Source organism: Halichoeres trimaculatus, unplaced genomic scaffold (assembly GCF_033239565.1).
Source record: "Halichoeres trimaculatus isolate MK-OKI-2021-1 unplaced genomic scaffold, fHalTri1.1 fHalTri1_scaffold_22, whole genome shotgun sequence".
In the NCBI taxonomy this organism is placed as follows: domain Eukaryota; kingdom Metazoa; phylum Chordata; class Actinopteri; order Labriformes; family Labridae; genus Halichoeres; species Halichoeres trimaculatus.
In genome coordinates, this window is record NW_027437200.1 from 6,745,385 (window position 1) to 6,765,594 (window position 20,210).

At 40.8% G+C, this 20,210-nt stretch overlaps 1 protein-coding gene across 1 annotated transcript; it reads left to right on the top strand.

The window, feature by feature from the left end:
* Positions 1–221: 221 nt before the first annotated feature.
* LOC141784488 (uncharacterized) lies at positions 222–17,225 on the top strand. Its single transcript, XM_074662325.1, has 3 exons — positions 222–378; positions 625–5,101; positions 17,081–17,225. The coding sequence occupies exons 1-3, from the start codon at positions 222–224 to the stop codon at positions 17,223–17,225; spliced, it is 4,779 nt and encodes a 1,592-aa protein (XP_074518426.1).
* The last annotated feature ends 2,985 nt before the right edge of the window (positions 17,226–20,210 follow it).

Here is a 20,210-nt window from a genome sequence, read left to right on the forward strand (position 1 = left end):
TTCTCCGGAGAGAAATGGTGACGGCAGGCCTTCTGAAATTCGATGACAAACCTGAAAACTATTGGGCTTGGAAAGCGTCTTTTCTCAGTGCTACTAAGGACTTGAATCTCTCCAGCAGAGAAGAGCTGGACTTAATGACAAAGTGGCTTGGAGCTGAATCAGCAGAACATGCGAAGAGAATTCGTGCAGTTCATGTCCTTAATCCTGCAGCTGGTGCTGACATGGTCTGGCAGCGTCTGGAAGAATGTTACGGCACACCAGAGGTCATCGAAGAAGCCCTGCTTAAAAAGCTTGAACTTTTCCCAAAGCTGTCTAATAAAGACAATGTTAAACTGAGAGAGCTAGGAGACATTCTGATGGAACTGGAGTGTGCGAAAGGTGACTGTGCACTTCCAGGGCTTTCATACTTGGACACCGCACGTGGGATAAAATACATAGTGGAAAAGCTCCCATATAACATCCAAGAAAAATGGATCACTTTCGGGAGTAAATACAAGGAGGATCATCATGTAGCCTTTCCCCCTTTCCATGTATTTTCCCAGTTCATTCGCCAACAAGCAAAGATTAAAAATGACCCTAGCTTTGCAATTTCCACCTCAAGCGGTCCTGTTTTTCCCAAAACAGACAAGGCTGTTAAGTACACCAACAAAGCCTCTGTCGCTGTACACAAAACAGATATCTCTGCAGAACCGACAGGTATCCAGTCCAGTCCTGTTCATAAGAAACCAGAGGAGCCAGACCGGCAGTGTCCAATACACAAAAAGCCTCATCCACTGAAAAAATGTAAACTCTTCAGACAAAAATCTCTAGAAGACCGCAAGGCTTTCCTCAGAGAAAAGTACATCTGCTTCAGATGTTGTGGATCCACTCAGCATATGGCTAAAGATTGTAAAGAGACAATCAAGTGCTTTGAGTGTAATAGTGACAAACACATTGCTGCTCTTCATCCAGGGCCACCTCCTGCAGCAACACAGACTGGAGCAACTGACAACGATGATAGCGGGGAGAAAAGTGACTCCTTATCATCTTCAGTTACAGCAAAGTGCACAGAGATTTGTGGAGATACAGACAGCCCACGCTCATGCTCCAAAATCTGCTTGGTGAAAGCTTATCCTGCAGGTGAAAAAGAGAGGGCTATCAAGATGTACGCTGTGTTAGATGAACAAAGCAACAAATCTCTTGCAAAAACTGAGTTCTTTAATCTTTTTGGAGTCAATGTTACACCAGCTCCATACACCATGAAAACCTGCTCTGGAAAATTAGAGACATCAGGTAGGAGAGCCTGTGACTTCATCATTGAGTCTATTGATGGCAAACTAAACATACCATTACCCACCTTGATTGAGTGCGACATGGTGCCCGACAACAGGAATGAGATTCCATCACCAGAGATTGCCAAACAGCACCCTCATCTGCAATCAGTTGCTAACAAGATTCATCCTGTTGATCAGGATGCCCCAGTCCTTTTGCTCCTAGGAAGAGACATCCTGCGCATACATAAAGTCAGAGAGCAGATTAATGGCCCTCACAATGCCCCCTATGCACAGCGACTTGACTTAGGATGGGTAATTGTTGGGGAAGTGTGCTTGGGAGCAGTTCACAAACCATCTGAGGTCAACGTCTATAAAACAAACATACTGCATAATGGTCGTGCCTCCTTTCTCAGTCCATGTCCAAACAGTATCCACGTCCAAGAGAGCTATGGAGATTTGAAAAAGAGTCACCAGCAATCTCGTGTATTTGATGAGAAGGCAAGTCTCAGTTTGACAACAGACGACCTTGGCTGTTCAGTTTTTGAAAGGTCCAAAAATGATGATGAGCCAGCTCTTTCCATAGATGACAAAGAGTTTCTGAACATCATGAATGCTGAGGTGTACCAAGATGAAAGTAACAGCTGGGTGGCACCTCTGCCATTTCGCTCTCCAAGACGTCGCCTGCCAAGCAATAGAGCACAAGCCTTAAAACGACTGTTCTCACTACGCAAGACTTTGGAGAAAAACCCTAAAATGAAGGATCATTATATCAAGTTCATGCAAAAGATGATAGACAATGATCAAGCTGAGCCTGCACCACCATTAGACAGAGAGAAAGAACATTGGTACTTGCCCACTTTCGGTGTTTACCACCCTCAAAAGCCAGATGAGATAAGAGTTGTTTTTGATTCAAGTGCTGAATGTGATGGAACTTCTCTCAATGAGGTTCTACTAAGTGGACCGGACTTAAACAACACCCTGCTCGGAGTTCTTCTCCGCTTTCGAAAGGAACCTGTTGCCCTCACAGCAGACATACAACAAATGTTCTACTGTTTCATTGTTCGAGAAGATCACAGGGATTTTCTGCGCTACCTATGGTATGAGGACAACGATTTCACCAAGAATGTGGTGGAGTACAGGATGAAGGTCCATGTATTTGGAAACAGCCCTTCGCCTGCAATATCCATCTACTGTATGCGACGTGCAGCTCAAAATGGTGAACAGGAATATGGACCTGACGCAGGACTGTTTGTGGAGAGACAGTTTTATGTAGATGATGGACTCACGTCAGTAGCCACACCTGAAAAAGCAGTGGATCTTCTCACACGAACCAGAGAAATGTTAGCTGTGTCTAACCTGCGTCTACACAAGGTGGCATCAAACAACAGCCAGGTAATGGAAGCCTTCCCGGCAGAGGACCGTGCTAAGAACCTAAAAGACCTAGACCTGGGAGCAGATCCTCTTCCTCTTCAGAGAAGCCTGGGGCTTTCTTGGAACTTAGAAACAGATAGTTTCACTTACCTGGTGTCCAGCAAACAAAAACCATTCACAAAAAGAGGAGTTTTGTCAACAGTAAATAGTCTGTATGACCCCCTAGGCTTTGTGGCCCCCATAACAATGCAGGGAAAAGCAATGGTGCGAGAACTGTCATCTGAGCAAAGTGATTGGGATGCTCCTTTAGATCCAAAAAAGGAGATGGAATGGAACCTGTGGAAAAAGTCACTGGAGGCTCTCGAAGACCTTCCTATACAGAGAAGCTACATGCCAGTTTCACTGTCTTCTACTAACAGAAAAGAACTGTGCATCTTTTCAGATGCTTCAACCATAGCCATAGGAGCAGTGGCCTACTTGAGAGCGATGGACAGTGAAGGGCAAACCCATGTTGGATTCGTTATGGGGAAGTCAAAACTTGCACCTCGCCCTGCCCACACAGTTCCCCGACTCGAACTGTGTGCTGCAGTACTCGCTGTTGAACTGTATGACCTAATCAGAGACGAGCTTGACATCGAGTTGGATGCTGTGAAGTTTTTTACAGACAGCAAAATCGTCCTTGGATATATTCACAACACCTCAAGGCGGTTTTACATGTATGTTTCCAACCGGGTAACTCGAATAAGAAAATCCACACATCCCAACCAGTGGTGTTATGTACCTACAGGGCAAAACCCTGCAGACCATGCTACCCGGTCTATACCCGCAGCTCAACTGCAACACAGTAACTGGTTTACAGGACCAGCCTTCCTGTATCATGACAAGGTTTGTGAGACATCAGAACCTGTTCTATTCACCCTTGTTGAACCTGATGTAGATGAAGAGATTCGTCCTGAGGTAATGACTTTGGCAACCAATGTGTCAGAACCCCATTTGGGGTCACAACACTTTGAACAATGCTCCAGCTGGAGAACCCTTACTCGGACCATAGGCAGGCTTATTCATGTTGCTTCATCCTTCAAGAAACAGTCAAAAAATGCTCAAGGGAAAGGATGGAAAAGTTTCCATGAGCCTTTAAAAACAACAGAGCTTTCACAAGCAAAAGTAGTGATCATTCGATCAATCCAACATCAAGCATTCAAAGAAGAGTTGACAAATCTTGAGGGTAACCAGACATGCACTAAACAAGGCACACTTAAAAAGCTTAACCCAGTTGTGGATCAAGAAGGACTGCTTCGTGTCGGAGGTCGTCTTTCTTCAGCTGATCTGTCCAATGAGGAAAAACATCCAATCATCATTCCACACAATCATCACATTGCAGTACTTCTTGTGAGACACTTTCATGAACAAGTAGCTCATCAAGGGAGACACATTACAGAGGGGGCGATACGAGCAGCGGGATACTGGATAATTGGAGGTAAACGTCTAGTATCTTCTGTCATCCACAAGTGTGTTTTCTGCCGTAAGCTTCGAGGAAAGTTAGAAGACCAAAAGATGGCAGATTTGCCCCCCGACAGACTCATCCCTGAACCTCCATTTACCAGTGTTGGCCTTGATGTTTTTGGTCCATGGCCCATCATTACACGTCGCACCAGAGGAGGATGTGCTGACAGCAAGCGCTGGGCAGTGCTCTTCACGTGCTTGTCTACGAGAGCGGTGCATATAGAACTGATTGAGACACTGTCAACGGACAGTTTCATCAATGCCTTGAGGAGGTTTTTCTCAGTTCGTGGTCCAGCCAAACTTCTCCGGTCGGACAGGGGCACTAACTTTGTGGGTGCTTGCAAAGAGTTAGGCTTTTCCACAGAAAACTCAACAGTCAAGAGTTACCTCAATGACAAAGGATGCTCCTGGTTGTTTAATCCCCCTCATGCTTCCCATATGGGAGGCTCTTGGGAGCGTCTCATTGGAGTTGCCAGGAGAATACTGGATGGGATGTTGCTACAGACAGGGCCGACACGTCTTACACATGAAGTCTTGAGTACATTCATGGCGGAAGTAATGGCTATTATGAATGCAAGACCCCTCGTGTCTATATCTACTGATCCAGATATGCCTGAAGTGCTCACCCCAGCGATACTTCTGACTCAGAAATCGAGTGCTATTTCAGCCCCTTGTGGAAACTTCGGAGTGGCTGAACTGTACAAGAAGCAGTGGAAGCATGTCCAAACGCTTGCGGACACCTTTTGGAAAAAGTGGAAAGCAGAGTATCTTTCTACACTTCAGAACCGCAGGAAATGGACAAAAGAAAAACAGAATGTTAAGGAAGGAGACGTTGTCTTGCTGAGAGACAGTCAAGCCCCAAGAAATGACTGGCCCATTGGACTGGTGGTCAAGACTTTGCCAAGCAGTGACAAGATGGTCCGCAAGGTAGAAGTGCGGATTGTCAAGGACGGAACAGCCAAGGTGTTTCTGAGGCCAGTCTCAGAAATTGTGGTACTTCTTTCAGAGCCTTAGAGAAAGGACTCTTAAGTGTGTTTAAAACAAAGGGCATTTTCAGTTATTTTGTTGTACATGTAGTGATATAATGTTAGTATATCAAGCGGGGAGTGTGCTGCCTTTGATATAAAGTCAGTTGTCATTAAAAATGTATAACTATGTTTAAAAGTGATATAAATAAGTTTAAGTTTAAAAGGCAAACAGATTTCATATTTCGTTTCAGTTCATGGTGTTTGCTGCCATCTGGTGGACATTGTCAGTAACTGAACTTCAGGTATCAGGCTTAGGTTTCATTTTCTCTCAGTCACATGCAGAAGTCTCACAGAGGAGGCAGGGAACATACTCGTTTGCTGAGTCCATTTCTTTCACGTTTTGGCCTTGGAGAACATTCGTCTTGTAAGTTTCTGATATTTTATAGTTATAAATATGTCCAAGAAATGAAGAAAATCTTTATTGTGGCTCTTTTGGTTGTTATATTTTACCCCACACTCGTTTGCCAATGCTAATACTATTGTTTGTGAGGCAGCTGAGGTTAGCTTGTCGAGTTGTCTATACTTTGTGTGTTTCGTTATGAGGATATTTTGAACTAGTAAATATATTCCATGTTTGTGCTGATTTAGCATTATTTTCTGTGTATTTCAGTTTACAAACAAAGTTGGAAACTATCACATCAAGCTTCAGTAAATCCAAGAAAAGTCAAGCCTTGTGTGTTTATTGGAGACTTTTGTGAACTGTTATCTGGCTGTCTAACTCTACATACTGGAACGTGTAGAAAGGGCAGTACAGTAGTTATGTGGTAAAAAATATCAATTTCTTTAACAATATTATATATATATGTATATATTTTTTTAATATATTTTTCAATTTAACATATATATATCCTTCAGTATATACCCTTGCAATGCTGTGTCCATGCCCACTATGGAAAATCGACTATTCTGTCACTTCCTCACAGTCACAAGGATGTGTTCAGGTACCCAAACGTACCTTTTGATTTTACATGAATCGGTACTTGGCACTTTTGACAGAATTCGGTCGGTACCTTTTGAAGTACCTGATTCGGTACCCATCTCTAGGTGTAATAGCCCCCCATTCTGTTGAAGTCACTCATGAAGCACTCAAAAAAATCCAGTACTGTGGTGTTTCCACAGACGGGAGTAACCACGGGGCAGTGAAAATATTAAGAATATAAGAAGCCTGTCTGAATTTGTGCCTCAAGGCCAGTGCCGTTGTCCTCTTTTTTGGAAATCAAAATATGGTCACCCTATGTTAGCATTCTCAGAGTCAGACAAAAAAAAAGAAAGAAAGAAAACACCGTCACCTTCGTCAGATAACCTCCATAATATCTTTCCTGTTGGTCTTTTCTTCTCACCACACTAGTCGTGACACGCTGCCAAAGCCATACCCTGTTTCTGTTTGTAGTTGCTTCGTATATGCATGGAGGAAGTGATTTTGCTTCAGGTAAATGACAGTCTTAGTTTCTTGTAATGATGGCTTGCTACAGCTTGCATACTGCGCTTTAGAGACTGCTGATGGAGCCTGCTGATGTATTGTTGACTGTTTATGGCAGCTATTAGTCTGCCATTACTGTTTATTCATGTCACTGGCTGCTCAAGTCACAGCGTCTGAGAAGCTTCCTGTAGAGAATAAAGTGTCTGAAATTAAATGGGCTTGAATTAATCTTTCTTGGATCCATTGTACAATTTCCAAATATTACATTGCCATGCGTGCTGTATTTCCCTTCTTGGTATTATTACACAATTTTGAGTGTAATAATGAGATTTATTCATCAGTGCCTCATTAGCCGTGACACTGGTTCAAGTTAACACCTGTGAACATTTGGAAATATTATTTGTTGTGATTTTAATGAAGCGAGTGAAGACAACAAAGTTCCACTGTTTGTTGCACCACTGAGCTCAGGCAGCGTCTCTAAGCTGGATGTGATAATGGTTTAAACACGGCCTTTGAGGCAACACCAGAGCATTATCGTAGCAGAGAAACAATGTAAATGAGCAGTGTTAGGCATCGTGCACAATAGCAGCATGTGTATGTGATTGTGATGTATCTGTGCAGTTTTGTCTGCATTTTAGATTTGCAGAGGAAAGAAGTGTCACACTTTGCTCTCCTGTTAGCTCCTTCCAGCCGTTAAAGACTTATTGTCCCTGACAGTGTAACCGTAAAGCTGGCACTTGCAAACCAATTCCCCCTTTTCCCAATCGACTTCTCTTTTCCACACTGGTGAACAGTCACTGTGGGAAAAAAGCCTGACCTTTGGTTTTATAGACCATTTGTGATATGGACAAAAAAATGTCACAGTGAGATTTCTCTAACTATTGTGGGTACTGGAGGAGGAGCCCTAACAGTCACTGTCTGCCAAAGGCCTTTGTGAAGCCAGTGTGAGCTTATTGGTTATAGGCACCTTTATCCAGCAGCTCAATTTGAACTTTTACGCCCCATAAATAGCCATCAAGCGGACACTGTAAACGGGTGGGATTGGGGAAAAGACAGCTCCAGCATTAAAAGGACGACCCCAGAACAGATGGGATGCTGTGCTCTGCTGACAAAGCCCAAGGCCTTCGACCGGACTCCATCATGATGACCAGTCCAGCGTGGATTTCCGAGAGGAAAAACAAAACAAAACAAAAAAAAAACAAGTAAATCTCCGCTGGCTCACATCCAAACATCCAATTATTCAGCATCAGGGAAAGCCTCTCCTCCTCCTCCTCCTCCTTCCAGCCTGACTTTATTCGAAACATTTCAACAGGCCAAACAGGAAATGTGCTTTCATTTCCAGAGGCAGGCAAGAGCCAAGATTGGACGCCATTTTAATGAGCTTTCCCAATGAGGTGCCACCTGTTTTATCCAGATAATTGGATGATTGGCCACCCTTAAACAACCCTTCCTTGGCAAGCAATTGTTCTTTTCTTCTCATTCCCTTTCATACTCCCTTCTTCCAGAGATGCAGTTTACCAAACTCGAGACTAACAAGGACTTATTTACTCAAACACATTGTTGTTGAAGAGGGAATGGATGACTAGGACTCAGTCAGTAACAACACATTCAGCTTTTAATTTTATTTTGCAGACGTCATTCCCACCAGTAAACCTTTCCAGTTTGTGCCAACAACTTAGGCAAAGAACTTGGATTTATTTAGTTATTTATTTATTTTTGCAACATTGGATTGAAAAAAGTTTTTTTTTGGATGAAAAAAAAAATCTTCCTATTCTAAATCTTTAAGTGCAAGACCAGACTTATGGATGAGAGGTTATTTAGGTCCTAATCTGTTTTATGGACAGTGTCATCCTACAGCATCTCAGCAGACATTGGCTGCAGGGTTGTGTTGTTAGTTGGTATTTTTTCAGGAAATAACTGAGGGATCTTATGTCTCTCCAGAAGGTACTAAATTATGGAGAGAAAACACTGTTTTAGCTTGCAAAACTTGTGCACACTGTAAGTAGTCTACAACAAAGCAAATAAACAGGGCCCAGTACTAGGGGTGGGTAAAAATATTGATGAATTCATGCATCTATATATTTCCTTGTCCAAATCAATATCAATTCAGCAAATCCTCAGAATTGATTCACCTCCTGGCAAGTTGGGGGTGACTGTGTGTGTTATTCGTGTTGTATGGACGAAGGCCACACAGATTGTTTTACGGCTCCAAAACTTGTGGTGACATACCACATATATGTACAAGGGCATGAAAATGGAAGCATTTAAATCAATATTGAATGGAATCACAACCTAAAGAATTAAAATTGAATCAAATTGTGATGTTCTTAGCAATTCCCAGCCCTACCCAGTACTATGTGTAAAGGTACCTTTAGTGTGCATTCAGAATAAAGCTATTCTGGGGCCCATCAGAGGGATGGCTCCTACTTATGACTACTAGTAGCTGTTGATCTGTGTACTATTTTAACAAATTATCGGAAAGAATGTCCGTGCGAAAGGAAATGTTGAGCCTGTGAGATTTTGACTCAGGAGGTTGAGGCCTGGAAAAGTTTTCAAACTCAAGGGGCTGGTTACAGAGTATTTTCCTTGGATCTCTCTCTCTCTCTTGTTTTTTCCTTTTAATTCTTGGTGTTTGAGGCCCACCCCACCAACTTGTCATAAACCAGTTGTGACATCATTGTTTCAACAAATCTCAAGAAGATCTCGAGCAGTTTATGGTTTCCATGGTTCTGATATACCTCCACCAGTGTGTATCATCCTTTCCAAGATATACAAGAAGACAAACTCAGACATGGAAAAACAGACAGGATTAGGGATTAACCTAGGAGCTACCCAGCTACCCAGCGCCCCTTTGCAATAGGTATGGAATAACACTGGGAGAAGAGAGGGGAAAAAAATGGGTCCCAGCCTTACTCAGGCACATGTGCATCAACCTTCTGCTGAGAGCAAAACTCACCCGCACACTTAACCAGTACGGCAAAATTATTGGAGCACCACAACCCCTCTCTCAGAACTGTACACCCAGTCTGTGACCAGGAAAGACACCCTGATCACAGACGACCCCTCCCTCCCCTCCACCGTCAATTGATTGATACTTTTGTTTAAGTCTTGTATTTACTTTTCTTCTCAATTGTTTTGTAATGTCCCTTTTAAATGTGTAAAGGAGCCTGTCAAAGATGAATTTCTGTCACTTGTAACAGACAATATCTATCTATCTATCTATCTATCTATCTATCTATCTATCTATCTATCTATCTATCTATCTATCTATCTATCTGTCTGTCTGATGATCTTCATGATTTCATCATTTCACACCATTGATTTATATAGACAGGCACTTGGACATGGATTGTTAATATCCTGACCATATGTGCAGCCTGTAATGTAACACATTTATTTGTACATATGAGCTGCAATGTAAGAAATGAGAGGTACTGACTTTGGAAACTTTTTTGCCCTGTATTTATCCAAACATTTAAATACTTTAAAAAGAACAAACAAACAGATAAAGATAGACATTTGTTGCATTGTTAAAATGTATTTTGTTTTAAAACTCAAATGAAAAACTTGTTGAGGGGGACAGCAATTTATCTTTTCATATTTAATAACTGAATGATTTCTCTCTGGCGACATTGATTTTTAAATGCCAAACTCGAATCAAATCACAACAAATAGAAAAGCCCAGACCTGCCACTAATAAATGAAAGCACCTTGTTTTTTAGGGGACAGAGCTGTGCCTCCTGAGTTTATCACAATCAGCTGTCCAATCACAGCGCTGAGGCAGAGCCATGGTTGGCATATACATGAATTAAGACATAATGTTAATTAACAACAGCAACAGTGGTGCTCATTATTTTTCTAAAGGAAAACCTTTTGGCAAAATATCTTCCTGTGCTGCAGAATGCTTTCATTCTAAGAGCATTATGGAGCGTGACTGGTACATTTCCTCGTGAACTCAAACATGCAGAAACCAGACTGCTGTGTGCTGTGAGCATTAATGCAAAACCATTGATAATAAAAGAAAGAGAAAAAAAATACAAGACTAACGGAAAATGACTTTGGGTTGTACTTAACAAATTAATTAACTTCTTTTATGCTGTCTTCGGAGCTGTGCTGTGGCAAAAACCCACAAATGTATGTTTTTCAATGAATATCACAACAGTAATAATGTGGAACAAGAGGCTGTGTCTTAAATATGCTGAATGACCCATCAACAAATTATCATAGAAAAGGCTCAAAGAAGTGTTAACCACACAGAAATGTATCATCACGGCACTTTGGAGTACCACAGGGGTCATTTCTGGCTCATGGCATGTCATAAATAGAGATTAGTTATCAGTTTTGATTTTCCTTTTTTTCCCCTTCTCAATAATACAGATTTGAATTGAACATATTGCTCTCACTTAATCTCAGTAAAAAAAAAAATTCCCCACTTTATTCCATTAAGACCCAATAAGCACACAAACAGGTGATGCATTCCCATTTCACTAGTTCATTTTTTACACGTCTCTTTTGAGACAATCTTCAGCAGATAGAAAATCTTCATCACTTGTATTTTATTATTACTGTATCTAAGTGCATTCAAGGTAAAATACAACTGAATCTACAACAATGAAAATACAATGAATTAATTGTTATATTAGAGGTGATAAGGGTTTAGGCATTGCATTTATCCCTGGTTTCGATCTGTCAAGAACTTGTCTGATTTGAGCTGTAGCCTTGTAGTGATTTTCTCCATAAATAAGACAGCTCTAACTCTGTTTCTACTTTGCATAATGCTGGTAGGCAGCACTCTCAACCAGTATGCTGTTATTGTATTGTTTCCTATTAAAAGAAAAGTTCTAAGGAAGAAAATCAAGTCCTCATTATGGGTATGATGAGGAACTATGCCCAGTATAAAAAATGAATTTTGGTCATTCAACATGTGAGCAATATATATTAACCTTTTATTCACTCATTAATCAATTTTAAAGTGTTTTTACTTGTCTCTGGTTGTAAGGAGATATAAGCGCCAACGGTGGTGGTAGAGCATCCGGAAACTGATAACTTGTTTATATTAAATGCCAAAAACTTTCCATAATAGCTTAAAAACTTTCCAAACAACATGAGAAAGCAAAACTGCCTGTTGCCAGTGAAACATGTGTTGCTCTGAAAGATTCAGAACTGTAGAGAAACATACTTAATGTGATCATATCCTTGAATAACTAGCCTCTTATCACCTTGCACAGTTATTAAATGGACCTTTATCTCCTCATGTCTGCATGTGGGAGGGGGTATGCACAAATGAATGATGATAACGCTTGAGAAAGACTTGACTCAGAAAAACTGGACAGTATTTAGATTTAAATTGATATTACACTTCTTTACATACTTAATTCAAGTGGGAAACCATTGATGCAGGTGGAAGGACACGTTTGTATTACATCCAGTGTTGGGCAAATTACTCTAAAAAAGTAATTAGTTATAGTTACTCATTACTTTCCCAAAAGTGTGATTGATGACTGTAATTAGTAAGCAGGGAAAGTCATTTTTGTGTTACTTTAAAAAAAAAAAAAAAACACTTTTGCAAAAGTTGTCAGTTTGTGAGCAGGTTTTGCTCTGAGACATAATGTTCATGTGTATGTTCTTGCCTTTTACATCTATAACACTGTAGTAGTGTCTATTTTTGTCCATCCTGAAAACACCAGTTTCAATCCCACAGACAGCTCTGGACTTGCGCATATTAAATTTGCAGCTCTTGTCCTGTGTCTGCTTGACCTGCCAACGCTCCCAATTTAGCAGGCATTCCCACGCTTTTGACCCTGTCTCTCACTCGCTGTAATTTTTCCCGATTAACCCTTTTATTTTAAAGTCTGGTCCTGTCCTCTCTGATATTTTTTTCAAGTCAAAATAATGTGGCTACTTGTGCCTTACATTCAAACCTCGAAGGGTATCCACCCCTCTCCTTCTAGTTGGTTTGATCCAAAGATGCTGCAGGAGATCCTCACTGACTGCAGGTTACACAGACACACACAGGTAGCTGTGTGATATTTGTTGCTGGAAAGTTGACTTTAGCTTCAGCTCTTTGTTAAAGACATGTCAACATGATTGTTCTCATCATTACTTGAGTGTCTGACGCTTTTCCCCACATTGTATTTGCAGCTCCTCTCTTGGCTGATAGTAACGCACAGCATTTCACTATTGGTAGTGATAACGGCATAATAGTGTTTGAAATAGTAATTAATTAGATTACCTGTTACTGTACCTGTTAAGTAACGGCATTAGTAACAGTGTTACTTTTAGTACCGTTATTCCCATCACTGATTATGCCCAAGGAAAGTGCAAAAACAAATCTCTGACAGGTAAATTAACTGCTGAAATTGTCCAAAACAGAGTGCATTAATGCTCTAAATATGGTCATAAAAGGTGCTCATTTAAGACATCAAATGTCTTGTTTAAAGGGGCTATGTTGAAAGTATGAGAATCTCACCTACATGAACCATTACAGCATCTTAAAAGAATGTTTCATTTTGGATAAATCTGAAATTTAGATCTTTGAAGAAGGAAAATGTACTGAGTGGCCTTTGTGGTTAAAAATTCATCATCATAGACACAGGAGAGTGTTTGGTACACCCAAGATCAATAAGACACAGACTACTGATGGACTGACGGTTTGGATGTGAAAGAAAAAGGATTAGATGTTGTGTATGGAGTGCACGCCTCATGCACGAGTAGTGGCAAAAAAAAGCCATTTTTCTGTTTGTGTGTTTGTGTACTCACCAAGGTGTTTGTTCAAGCGTGTGTTAGTGTGTAAGAGTATGTGTGAAATGTTTGAACCTGTGCATTTGGGAGGGGGGCAGACTTAGCTGGGTAATTGAGTGCTTAATCCCATCAAAGACTGCTTCATGCCGTCCGCTTCTCCCATAATCTGTCCATAATTACACACTCCCAGCATCAGACACACACAAAGTTGAGTTTGTACACATATTTGGAAACACACACACACACAAAACTCCTTGTTCAGACTTAAAAACAGTTCATGTTGAGGTTATTGAAGATGTTTAGCCCTCATGGTAGCTGAAAACAGTCAGTTTTTGTCTAGTTTTGCAACATGTCTTCTTGAAACATATACTAATGTAAACGGCATAACTTTCAGAGCTTAAATCAACTAACTGCAGCAGCAGATGTCTTTTTGTTGCTCTGGTTTTTGCATAAATTCAGTGTTACGGCTCTCACCTGGATTTAGTTTCTCTGCAAAGTTAGAGTGGATAATAGAGACATTTTCCTCCATTTATATGCAAATATATGCATCAAAGCACTCCAAAATCTGAACAGATTATCTCCTGTGTAGGTGACCCTGCGTGTGAAGTTTCTATTACCCTGATGACACACTGTCTGCTAATTGTCTACCTGTGTTTGCGTGGCTCACTGTAAAACCTCCTGATTAATTTCATTCTTTTTATTACCCAGTCACTCACCTCATACGACCTTGTCACCCTCGCACCGCAGAGATAAATCCATTAGTGTCCTTATTTGGTTCCAGGTGGTCCACGGAGACACAAAACCATCCGTCTGTCACGGTGTGATATATTTGCTACACAGAGTGTGATACACACCCTCAACCTGTGGGTCAGCGCAGTGAATCCCTCTGCTGACACATCTTTGATCAACTACCAAATGCCTCTAACAGGATAGTTCTGCCACAGAAACCCAATGTAGTCCAGGTTAGCAAAAGAAGGAGGAAAGAAGGTGTTGGTATCAGGATTAGTGTGGATAAAGTTGCTTGCTCTGGTGCTTGTAAATAATATGGTAAATACAGACGCTTTTGTTCCTGAACACTCCCATCTGTCTAGCCCAAGGAGGAGAAATAAATACAGTCAGAGTGGAAGAGGCATAGGAGGGTGAAGAAGCAGCAGGGCAGCAGATTAGAATTGCAGACTTGTGACTGTGAGGCAGCACAGTTTAAATCCCAAAGCATCTTGGAAAAACTTAGAGGAGATGGCTGGGTATGTAAACTGTTTTTTTTCTCTGTATCCTGGACTACTATTATTTTCCCCTGAGCAGAGAATTTCATCCACAGGCTGTCTCAGTAAGGCTACCTGTGGCTTAAAGTAGGCCTGGTTTGTCAGTTTTCTTGTGTACTTCTACATTAGTATGCAGCCAAGTCAATAAAACTTTTGCTTCCATTAAATTTTAGGTTAAATGTTGCATGGGTTAAAAGCAAAACACAAAACATAGGCCTCTGTCTGCATTGTTAAGCTAATTAAACAATTACAATCAATCCATACACAGACAGGTGGTCACTTATGTTAATATGGTGGTTGAATGGGTAAAAGACGTCACTGCTAGCTTGAAACCTAACACCTCGGAAAGATATGAACTTGGCCATTAATCAGCAGGCTGTCAACCATAATGACAGAAACATGTTTGAGAATTATTTGTTTTATGTGTTTTTTCTTTTTTCAGTCCAACTAAGGTGAATCAAGCTAGATTTTCGTGTTCAATGCAGCCAGTCGGCAGAGGGAGCTCTAACTGAAAACTCATTAAGTGTTTTTGTCTTATTTTAAGTAAAAACAATCTTGTCTTATTAAACTTGATATGAGCCACATTCACCTGACCTTGTTTTTGTCTTTAAATAAGACATTGTTCTGGATCACCTAGGCCAATGTCATTTATATTGAGTCTAAAAAGACATTTATGCTGAAAATAAATCCAAAACACTTGACAAGATTTTATGTTTTTTGCAGCAAAGGCTAGCGCCCTTAATATTTAGTGTACTCTGTCTTTAATCTTCTTTGCTACCTTCAGTGTAAGTGTTAAACACTGCCATACAACTTAACCTGACCTCTCCATGTGATGGTATAATTTGAGAAAAGACCTGTAGCTGTGTACCTGACTTTGAGGGTAGCGAACCAGTGGTTGTGCCCACAATCAAACTTTCAAATCAGCCAGAAACTTGTCAAACTCGGACAATAACATGTATCTGTTGATTGCTATTGAGACACACAAAACCACAACAAATGTTATCTCAAGACACTTTCCAAAAACAGTTTTTGAAAGTTATGATGGCACATGGAAAACTTGCTTTAATAGGCAGAAACCTTGAGCAGAACCAGACATCTGCTGAGACTGTGTGGTGTCGGAGAGAGGAATAGAGAAATGGTGGAGACTGTTTATAACCATAGGAGCTTGGGGCTGTCAGGTCCACAGTAGAAGGATGTCCACATCAACAATCAAGAGGAACCTACGAAATAGGGGAGCACAGGGACTCTAAAATTGATTCAAAGAAGAGCAGCCTGAAAACTAAGTGCTCCACCTCCCATGCTACTTTTTCCCTTGAGTTCAGACTTAATGTTCAAACACACACTGACTTTGACATTTTCTGTTATCTATTGCAAACTATTTCAACCCCCAATAAGATAGTATATCTATAGACTTAGTGCTATGAACTATGGGTAAATCCCTCATGGTGTCAAGTGCCTGCAAACTTGTAAGGGTAAATAAATTGTTGTTTAGACAGAAATGTATTTTACAGATAAACTGTCAATAACCTCACATCCAGTATGTGCAGTAAGAGCATATGAAAACCATGCAGCCTTGAGCAAGATGTGTAAAAAAAAAAAACTGTAAAATAATGCCACTTAGGTGAGCAACATGATGCTGTGCTGTCAGGGTAACGCCAGAGATCGCTTAGTGCTGTCCTATTCTCATTTATACCAATTTGTGCCCCTGCAGCCTGATGCATTCACTCACATCCCAGGTGACATGGACTCAGTCCTTAAGGGCTCTGGGTTTGGATGTACAGAGGAAGCTGATATTCAGCAACTTCAGAATACAAAATATTTGCAGCATCCATTGTCCTCTCGATGGCAAAATAATTGGGGAAGCAGAGACAGCTGTCCAATACTTCATGCAGGTGTCGCACAAAAAGATGTCAGATAAAAATGGTCACTAAATTAATAATGTAAAAATATTTTTCTCTGCTCCATGATGTTCAGGATGAAAAAATAACATCCAAGGTGAAGGTGGAACCACCTAGGGGGTCACCAGACACTGACAGGGGGCAGTGCAACTATCTACAACTGTGTTTTTCATCCATTAAAGTAAAATTAGTAAAGAAAAAGGTTTATCTTTTTTTTATATATATAAATAAACCCATGTGAGCGGGGCATACCTAAAGATTTCAAATCTGTTGAAAAATAGTTAGCATCACTTTTTATTAAATCTTGCACTTTGGACATGCAGCCCTTTTACTCTTTGATTCCTCAGTATTTTCAGAACTTCTTGATGATTTTTTGGCAGGTCTTTAAACAGGTGCAACAACACATTCCTAATGTAGATGAATGGGACAGAGGCTAGACAAAGGGCCAAAACTAAAACACAGAAAAAGGAAGTGAGCTACAAAAGGTCTGCCCAGTATAAACACCCATCCATCTCATCAACCCCTCAGAGTTACACACTCTCTGTCAAATGGTGGTTGAGGGCCACCGTTCACGGTGGCGGGGTTGACCTCTTGTCTTGCTCAGGTGTCTATCAGCTGAGACAGAGGGGGAGCAGTGGAGGGGGAAGGGGAGGGAGGCAACAGACTGCCAGATCTCTGTGTGGCAGAGCTGCGTGGCCTCTGGCTCTGTCACCACCGCCACCACTGCTGCTTCTGCTGCTGTCAAATGACGACAGGACGGAGCAAAACAGAGGAAAACAAGGGAGGGTCGGGTTAGGGAGGACACTGCTGCAGAAGTATCTTATTTAAGCTGAAATGTTGTCACTTTGCACAAGTTTTTCTTAATTAAAAGTGAAATTCAATGAAAATGTGGTGGCAGACAAACTCCTTGAACTTACTACGGCACACATAAGAACATTTAAATCCACAAATATCATCTTCACCCAGGGCTTAAGATCCAAAACTTTACAAAGATAAACATCATTAAACCGTTTAACTTTATATTCTTTTGTTCTATTTGTTGCTTGGTCATCGTGCCATGCCTCATTAATTCAGTGTTTTTTGAAAGAGTTATTACAATAATTTTCAGCTGATGTGCTGAAACTGGTTGTGCCATGCAGAAGACATCCTGGTCTCTCCAGCAGGCTTCATCAGTTGTTTGGGTATGTTATTCATGAGTTCTGCCTTTCCTAAATGATTACCATCTCACCACCTACTCTCTATGTGGACAAGACAGTAAGAAACTTTTCACGTATGCACGCCTAAAAAAATTCTGGAAAAGAGCAGGACAGCCTGCCCCTGAAGCTTTATACATTTGTTATCCAAACGACCTCATACTGTGCATTTTTAGTCGTGTAAGACTGGAAAGTGGTGTTGGAAAGTATGCTGTAGTCAGCTTGTGATGCTAACGTGATATCCAAGACAGCGTTCAATACACAGTTTATATTTTTTCCTTTCTATATATGGAAGAAAAATCACTTGAGCCTGGCTGCACAAGTATGAGACACCACATGCATACTAATTGAAAACTCCATCCATAAAGTTTGCACATGCACAGTGTTGAATGTGTGAGCTGTTATTTAAAAGTCTAAAGACCCTCCCTAACTCCGCCTCTTTGACTGTTTTATAGGTTAACTCAAAGTTGGGGTGAACATTTCTAATATGTTGACTGCTGATAATAGTTTCCCAACACTGCTTCAGATCCATGTTTGTCACTCTGAATGTGACATGTTTTATACAGGATATGGGGTTAAATTTTTCAGTGATTTTACATTCAAAAGTGGGTGGGCCCAGGTGATTAAAGCTGTTATTTTCTTTTAAACATAGTTCATGATTTTTTAATATCTGGAACTCAGGAGCTGCAAGGGGACCACATGATTATAATGAATTGTAAAAGTGATTTGGCATTAAATCAGAACTTTTATGGTTAGCATTATGTTTGTTGACATAGAATCCCTTTTGATTATATGAACTTATATTGATGTGCTCGAGTTTATGATGTGTCATTAAAATGAGAGCAAAGTAATTCATCAGCCATAAAATACTTTTAAAGCTACAATATACACTCACCGGCCACTTTATCAGGTTCACCTTGCTAGTACTGAGTTGGACTCTCTTTTGCTTTCAGAACTGCCTCAATCTTTTGTGGCATTTATTCAACAAGGTACTGGAAACATTCCTCAGAGAGTTTTGTCCATAATGACATAATAGCATCTCGCAGTTGCTGCAGATTTGTCAGCTGAACATCCATGATGAGAATCTCCCGTTCCACCACATCCCAAAGGTGCTCTATTGGATTGAGATCTGGGGACTGTGGAGGCCATTTGAGTACAGGGAACTCATTGTCATGTTGAAGAAACCAGTCTGAGATGATTCCAGCTTTATGACATGGAGTGTTATCCTGCTGGAAGTATCCATCAGAAGATGGGTACACTGTGCTCATAAAGGGATGGACATGGTCAGCAACAATACTCAGGTAGGCTGTGGACTTTAAACCATGCTCAGTTGGTACTAAGGGGCCCAAAGTGAGCCAAGAAAATATCCACCACACCATAACACCACCAGCAGCCTGAACTGTTGATACAAGGCAGGATGGATCTATGCTTTCATGTTGTTGATGCCAAATTCTGACCCTACCATCTGAATGTGGAGCAGAAATCCAGACTCATCAGACCAGGCAACGTTTTTCCAATCTTCTATTTTCCAGTTTTGGTGTCGCTGTGTGAATTGTAGCCTCAGTTTCCTGTTCTTAGCTGACAGGAGGGTCACCTGGTGTGGTCGTCTGCTGCTGTTGCCCATCTGCCTCAAGGTTGGACGTGTTGTGTGTTCAGAGATGCTCTTCTGCAGACCTCGGTTGTAACCAGTGGTTATTTGAGTTACTGTTGCCTTTCTATCAGCTCCAACCAGTCTGTCCATTCTCCTCTGACCTCTGGCATCAACAAGGCATGTTAGCCCACAGAACTGCTGCTCACTGGATATTTTCTCTTTTTGAGACCATTCTCTGTAAACCCTAGAGATGGCTATGGGTTAAAATCCCAGTAGATCAGCAGTTTCTAAAATATCCAGACCAACCTGTCTGGCACCAATAACCATGCCACATTCACAGTCCCTTAAATCACCTTTTTTCCCCATTCTGATGCTCAGTTTGAACTGCAGCAGATCGTCTTGACCATGTCTACATGCCTACATGCATTGAGTTGCTGCCATGTGATTGGCTGATTTGAAATTTGCATAAACGAGCAGTTGGAAAGGTCTGCCTAAGAAAGTGGCCGGTGAGCGTAGATCGGATCAGTGTTTCTAAAAATCACACCATGATGGCATGATGGCATGACAAGTAAGTATAAAAAGTGGCCTCTTTCAGTAATAGTCAAGTGTGTTGGCCTATATTTTGTGCTAGTGCACCTAAAATAAAGTAAGGAGCACCAGTGCAACCAACACAGCTAGAGATCTTTTTTTTTTTTTTGTATTGAATCTTTTTATATAAGAGTACATTATTTTTGTTTATTTTAGACTCCATAAAATAAATGTATTTTTTCATCTCTGGTGTTCAAAGTGTTTCGGCTATACTTCTACATCCAACTGTGATAGCATTTATTTCAGATTATTTCTGGATTAAAATCTTTGATAAGCAACTAAATTTGAATTCAGATTTCACAATTTCTGAGTGGTAAACAGAGTTACAGTTAGGAAACCAGTAACTGCAGTAGAATATTCCA